Source organism: Salarias fasciatus, chromosome 6, assembly GCF_902148845.1.
Source record: "Salarias fasciatus chromosome 6, fSalaFa1.1, whole genome shotgun sequence".
NCBI classification, from domain to species: Eukaryota; Metazoa; Chordata; class Actinopteri; order Blenniiformes; family Blenniidae; genus Salarias; species Salarias fasciatus.
Window position 1 is genome coordinate 3,439,636 of NC_043750.1, and position 6,863 is coordinate 3,446,498.

The 6,863-nt window shown below is 61.0% G+C and overlaps 1 protein-coding gene across 1 annotated transcript in view; it reads left to right on the forward strand.

Annotated features, from left to right (window-relative positions):
* The window catches only part of LOC115391129 (beta-1 adrenergic receptor-like), a 7,994-nt gene extending 1,441 nt beyond the window's left edge, over nt 1-6,553 (forward strand). Inside the window, exons 6-8 of the mRNA XM_030095238.1 lie at nt 5,419-5,577; nt 6,194-6,278; nt 6,344-6,553. Coding sequence (XP_029951098.1) covers nt 5,419-5,577; nt 6,194-6,278; nt 6,344-6,553 — 454 coding nt within the window. The remainder of the gene's footprint in view (nt 1-5,418; nt 5,578-6,193; nt 6,279-6,343) is intronic.
* The last annotated feature ends 310 nt before the right edge of the window (nt 6,554-6,863 follow it).

Genomic DNA, 6,863 nt, shown 5'->3' on the forward strand with positions numbered 1-6,863 from the left:
TTTCAGCCACTCTCAGCCGCTCTCCCGCCTCTTTCAGCTGCTCTCCCACCTCTTTCAGCCGCTCTCCCGCCTCTTTCAGCCGCTCTCCCGCCTCTTTCAGCCGCCTCTCCCGCCTCTTTCAGCCACTCTCAGCCGCTCTCCCACCTCTTTCAGCCGCTCTCCCACCTCTTTCAGCCGCTCTCCCGCCTCTTTTAGCCACTCTCCCGCCTCTTTCAGCTGCTCTCCCACCTCTTTCAGCCGCTGTCCCGCCACTTTCAGCTGCTCTCCCGCCTCTTTCAGCTGCTCTCCCGCCTCTTTCAGCCGCTCTCCCACCTCTTTCAGCCGCTCTCCCACCTCTTTCAGCCGCTCTCAGCCACTCTCCCACCTCTTTCAGCCGCTCTCCCGCCTCTTTCAGCCACTCTCAGCCGCTCTCCTGCCTCTTTCAGCTGCTCTCCCACCTCTTTCAGCCGCTCTCCCGCCTCTTTCAGCCGCTCTCCCGCCTCTTTCAGCCACTCTCAGCCGCTCTCCCGCCTCTTTCAGCCGCTCTCCTACCTCTTTCAGCCGCTCTCAGCCGCTCTCCCACCTCTTTCAGCCGCTCTCCCGCCTCTTTCAGCCACTCTCAGCCGCTCTCCCACCTCTTTCAGCCGCTCTCCCGCCTCTTTCAGCCGCTCTCCCGCCTCTTTCAGCTGCTCTCCTGCCTCTTTCAGCCGCTCTCCCGCCTCTTTCAGTCACTCTCAGCCACTCTCCCACCTCTTTCAGCCGCTCTCCCGCCTCTTTCAGCCACTCTCAGCCGCTCTCCCACCTCTTTCAGCCACTCTCCTGCCTCTTTCAGCTGCTCTCCCGCCTCTTTCAGCCGCTCTCCCGCCTCTTTCAGCCGCTCTCCCGCCTCTTTCAGCTGCTCTCCCGCCTCTTTCAGCCGCTCTCCCGCCTCTTTCAGCCGCTCTCCCAATTCTTTCAGCTGCTCTCCCGCCTCTTTCAGCCGCTCTTCTGCCTCTTTCAGCTGCTCTCTGCCTCTTTCAGCCGCTCTCAGTCGCTCTCCGACCTCTTTCAGCCACTCACAGCCGCTCTCCCACCTCTTTCAGCTGCTCTCCCACCTCTTTCAACCGCTCTCCTGCCTCTTTCCGCCGCTCTCCCGCCTCTTTCAGCCGCTCTCCCGCCTCTTTCAGCTTTTCTCCCGCCTCTTTCAGCCGCTCTCCCGCCTCTTTCAGCCGCTCTCCCGCCTCTTTCAGCTGCTCTCCCGCCTCTTTCAGCCACTCTCTCCCACCTCTTTTCAGCTGCTCTCCACCTCTTTCAGCCGCTACTACCACCTTCTTCAGCCGCTCTCAGCCGCTCTCCCGCCTCTTTCAGCTGCTCTCCCGCCTCTTTCAGCCGCTCTCCCGCCTCTTTCAGCTGCTCTCCCACCTCCTTTCAGCGCTCTCCCGCCTCTTTCAGCCACTCTCAGCCGCTTCTCCCGCCTCTTTCAGCTGCTCTCCCACCTCTTTCAGCCGCTCTCCGCCTTTTTCAGCGCTCTCCCGCCTCTTTCAGAGCCGCTCTCCGCCCGCCTCTTTCATTAAGCCGCTCTCCCCACCTCTTCAGCCGCTCTCCCGCCCGCTTTCATCACAGCCGCTCTGCGCCGCCTCTTTCAGCTGCTCTCCCACTCTTCCAGCAGCTGTCCCGCTCTTTCATCTGCTCTCCCGGCTCTTTCAACGCCGCTCTCCCTGCCTCTTTTCCAGCCGCTCTCCCGCCCTATCTTTCAGCTGCTCTCCCGCCCTTTCAGATGCCTCTCACCGCCTCTTTCAGCGCTCTCATCCACCTCTTCAGCCGTCTGTCCCACCTCTTCAGCCCGCTCTCTCAGCCACTCTCCCACCTCTGTTCCAGGCCGCGCTCTCTCCCGCCTCTTCAGCCCACCTCCTCCAGCCCTCACCCGCCTCTTTTCCAGCCGCTCTCCTGCCTCTTTCGCTGCTCTCCCACCTCTCTTCAGCCGCTCCTCCCCCGCCCTCTTTCACGCCGCTCTGCCCGCCTCTCTTTCAAGCCACCCCTCTCAGCCGCTCTCCCGCCTCTTTCAGCCGCTCTCCTGCCTCTTTCAGCTGCTCTCCCACCTCTTTCAGCCGCTCTCCCGCCTCTTTCAGCCGCTCTCCCGCCTCTTTCAGCCACTCTCAGCCGCTCTCCCGCCTCTTTCAGCTGCTCTCCCACCTCTTTCAGCCGCTCTCAGCCGCTCTCCCACCTCTTTCAGCCGCTCTCCCGCCTCTTTCAGCCGCTCTCCCGCCTCTTTCAGCTGCTCTCCCGCCTCTTTCAGCCGCTCTCCCGCCTCTTTCAGCCACTCTCAGCCACCCTCCCACCTCTTTCAGCCGCTCTCCCGCCTCTTTCAGCCACTCTCAGCCGCTCTCCCACGTCTTTCAGCCGCTCTCCCGCCTCTTTCAGCCGCTCTCCCGCCTCTTTCAGCGGCTCTCCCGCCTCTTTCAGCCGCTCTCCCGCCTCTTTCAGCTGCTCTCCCGCCTCTTTCAGCCGCTCTCCCGCCTCTTTCAGCCGCTCTCCCACCTCTTTCAGCCGCTCTCCCGCCTCTTTCAGCCGCTCTCCCGCCTCTTTCAGCTGCTCTCCCACCTCTTTCAGCCGCTCTCCCGCCTCTTTCAGTCACTCTCAGCCACTCTCCCAACTCTTTCAGCCGCTCTCCCGCCTCTTTCAGTCACTCTCAGCCACTCTCCCACCTCTTTCAGACGCTCTCCCACCTCTTTCAGCCACTCTCCTGCCTCTTTCAGCTGCTCTCCCGCCTCTTTCAGCCGCTCTCCCGCCTCTTTCAGCCACTCTCAGCCGCTCTCCCACCTCTTTCAGCCGCTCTCCCGCCTCTTTCAGCCGCTGTCCCACCTCTTTCAGTCGCTCTCAGCCGCTCTCCCGCCTCTTTCAGCCGCTCTCCCACCTCTTTCAGCCACTCTCCCGCCTCTTTCAGCCGCTCTCCCACCTCTTTCAGCCGCTCTCCCGCCTCTTTCAGCCACTCTCAGCCGCTCTCCCACCTCTTTCAGCCGCTCCCCCGCCTCTTTCAGCCGCTCTCCCGCCTCTTTCAGCTGCTCTCCCGCCTCTTTCAGCCGCTCTCCCGCCTCTTTCAGCCGCTCTCCCACCTCTTTCAGCCACTCTCCCGCCTCTTTCAGCCGCTCTCCAACCTCTTTCAGCCGCTCTCCCGCCTCTTTCAGCCGCTCTCCCACCTCTTTCAGCTGCTCTCCCACCTCTTTCAGCCACTCTCCCGCCTCTTTCATTCACTCTCAGCCACTCTCCCGCCTCTTTCAGCCGCTCTCCCGCCTCTTTCAGCCACTCTCAGCCGCTCTCCCACCTCTTTCAGCCGCTCTCAGCCGCTCTCCCACCTCTGTCAGCCGCTCTCCCGCCTCTTTCAGCCACTCTCAGCTGCTCTCCCGCCTCTTTCAGCCGCTCTACCGCCTCTTTTAGCCACTCTCAGCCGCTCTCCCACCTCTTTCAGCCGCTCTCCCGCCTCTTTCAGCCGCTCTCCCGCCTCTTTCAGCTGCTCTCCCGCCTCTTTCAGCCGCTCTCCCGCCTATTTCAGCCACTCTCAGCCACTCTCCCACCTCTTTCAGCCGCTCTCCCGCCTCTTTCAGCCACTCTCAGCCGCACTCCCACCTCTTTCAGCCGCTCTCCCACCTCTTTCAGCTGATCTCCCGCCTCTTTCAGCCGCTCTCCCGCCTCTTTCAGCCACTCTCAGCCGCTCTCCCACCTCTTTCAGCCGCTCTCCCGCCTCTGTCAGCCGCTCTCCCGCCTCTTTCAGCCGCTCTCCCGCCTCTTTCAGCTGCTCTCCCGCCTCTTTCAGCCACTCTCAGCCGCTCTCCCACCTCTTTCAGCCGCTCTCCCGCCTCTTTCAGCCGCTCCCCCGCCTCTTTCAGCCGCTCTCCCGCCTCTTTCAGCCGCTCTCCCGCCTCTTTCAGCCGCTCTCCCGCCTCTTTTAGCCGCTCTCCCACCTCTTTCAGCCGCTCTCCCGCCTCTTTCAGCTGCTCTCCCACCTCTTTCCGCTGCTCTCCCACCTCTTTCAGCTGCTCTCCCGCCTCTTTCAGCCGCTCTTCCCGCCTCTTTCAGCTGCTCTCCCGCCTCTTTCAGCCGCTCTCCTGCCTCTTTCAGCTGCTCTCCCGCCTCTTTCAGCTGCTCTCCGCCTCTTTCAGCCGCTCTCAGCTGCTCTCCCACCTCTTTCAGCCGCTCTCCCGCCTCTTTCAGCCGCTCTCCCGCCTCTTTCAGCTGCTCTCCCGCCTCTTTCAGCCACTCTCAGCCGCTCTCCCACCTCTTTCAGCCGCTCTCCCACCTCTTTCAGCCGCTCTCCTGCCTCTTTCAGCTGCTCTCCCGCCTCTTTCAGCCGCTCTCAGCCGCTCTCCCACCTCTTTCAGCCGCTCTCCCGCCTCTTTCAGCCGCTCTCCCGCCTCTTTCAGCTGCTCCCCCGCCTCTTTCAGCCGCTCTCCCACCTCTTTCAGCCGCTCTCCCGCCTCTTTCAGCCGCTCTCCCGCCTCTTTTAGCCGCTCTCCCACCTCTTTCAGCCGCTCTCCCGCCTCTTTCAGCTGCTCTCCCACCTCTTTCCGCTGCTCTCCCACCTCTTTCAGCTGCTCTCCCGCCTCTTTCAGCCGCTCTCCCGCCTCTTTCAGCTGCTCTCCCGCCTCTTTCAGCCGCTCTCCTGCCTCTTTCAGCTGCTCTCCCGCCTCTTTCAACTGCTCTCCGCCTCTTTCAGCCGCTCTCAGCCGCTCTCCCACCTCTTTCAGCCGCTCTCCCGCCTCTTTCAGCCACTCTCAGCCGCTCTCCCACCTCTTTCAGCCGCTCTCCGCCTCTTTCAGCCGCTCTCCCACCTCTTTCAGCTGCTCTCCCGCCTCTTTCAGCCGCTCTCCCACCTCTTTCAGCTGCTCTCCCGCCTCTTTCAGCCACTCTCCTGCCTCTTTCAGCTGCTCTCCCGCCTCTTTCAGCTGCTCTCCCACCTCTTTCAGCTGCTCTTCTGCCTCTTTCAGCTGCTCTCCCGCCTCTTTCAGCTGCTCTCCCACCTCTTTCAGCTGCTCTCCTGCCTCTTTCAGCTGCTCTCCCACCTCTTTCAGCTGCTCTCCCGCCTCTTTCAGCTGCTCTCCCACCTCTTTCAGCTGCTCTCCCGCCTCTTTCAGCTGCTCTCCCGCCTCTTTCAGCTGCTCTCCTGCCTCTTTCAGCTGCTCTCCCACCTCTTTCAGCTGCTCTTTCAGCTGCTCTCCCGCCTCTTTCAGCTGCTCTCCCGCCTCTTTCAGCTGCTCTCCTGCCTCTTTCAGCTGCTCTCCCACCTCTTTCAGCCGCTCTCCCGCCTGTTTCAGCCGCTCTCCCGCCTCTTTCAGCCGCTCTCCCGCCTCTTTCAGCCACTCTCAGCCGCTCTCCCACCTCTTTCAGCCGCTCTCCCGCCTCTTTCAGCCGCTCTCCCGCCTCTTTCAGCCACTCTCCCGCCTCTTTCAGCCGCTCTCCTTCCAGGTACGACCCTGCGGAGATGCTGTGCGCCGTCTTCTGGGAGAGCAGCTACTCAGACATGCTGGTCTACATCCTCTGTGCTTTCGGCGTCTGCATCTTCCTCCCATTCCTCCTCATGCTGGGCTGCTCCCTGCTGTCAGTCACCGGTTGCCACGACGACAGGTAAACCAAACACACCTGAGAAACACACCTGAGAGACACCCAACCGAACGCTGCGGCTTCTGTGAGGAGTTTGAATGTTCTGACTATGCATGAATGATGGATGGATGAATGGATGGATGGATGAGTGATGGATAGATGATGGATGAATGGATGATGGATGGATGGATGTATGAATGAGTGATGGATAGATGATGGATGAATGGATGGGTGATGAATGGATGATGGATGGATGGATGTATGGATGAGTGATGAATAGATGATGGATGAATGGATGGGTGATGAATGGATGATGGATGAATGATGGATGGATGGATGGATGCATCGAGATTAGTGTGCTTTGCTCTTTTCCAACGCTGGTATCTCTCATCAGTAACATTCACCCTGTCATCAGTAACATTCACCCTGTCATCAGTAACATTCACCCTGTCATCAGATCACCTCGTCCAGCGTTCTGGGTATTGCATCCATCGGTCCAGCTGGTCGAGTCCGGCTCAGCCGCTGGACACGTCTTCTTTCCCGTCCTGAGCTGGTTCTGCGTCCTGCCAGCCGGGGACGGTGAGTCCAGCGTGTCTTCGGGGATTCTCATTGGTCCACGTGTGTCCTCTGCTGCGTCCAGGCTGGAAGAGACGGACCTCTCCGAAGTGTCTCCTCTCCTGGCGTCCGTCTACGTAGCGTGCTACACGCCGTTCTTCGTGTCCGAGGTATCCCAGCATCACGACACGAAGACGTCCGTCCACAGAGCTCAGGTCGTGTGTTTGTCCACCAGCTGATCCTGCTGGGCCGGCCGGACCTGTCCCCAGCGCCGGACTGGCTGAGGACGCTGTCGTCCGTCATGTCCTACCTGGACTGCGGTCTGAACCCTCTGATCTACTGCTGCCACCAGGACTTCCGGCAGGCGGGACTGGCCTTGCTGTGGACCAGGAGAGCGGTTCTGTCAGAACCGGTTCTCACTGCGGCCTGTAAAGTGGAACCATAAGAGTTCCAGTTTAGAGGAAGGTGAGGCGGGTCAACACTCCGAGCCCGTCTTTGTTTTGCTGTGTTGCAGGACGCATGATGCCATTAAAGACGCCGCCGCCTTCAGGACAAAGCGTCTCCATGTTTCTGTGGTTGAGTATCGATCATTCTGCTGGAACGGCCCGAAGGGCCTCGGTTCTGCAGCAGAACGTTGCTCCTGCTGTCTCCTCCAGAGGGCGCTGCACTCGCCTTCTCTGTTTCCAGCAGTGGCAGCTGGGGGGGGGGGGGGGGGGGGGGGGGGGAATAACTCCAAAATAGGCATGTGCCAAAAA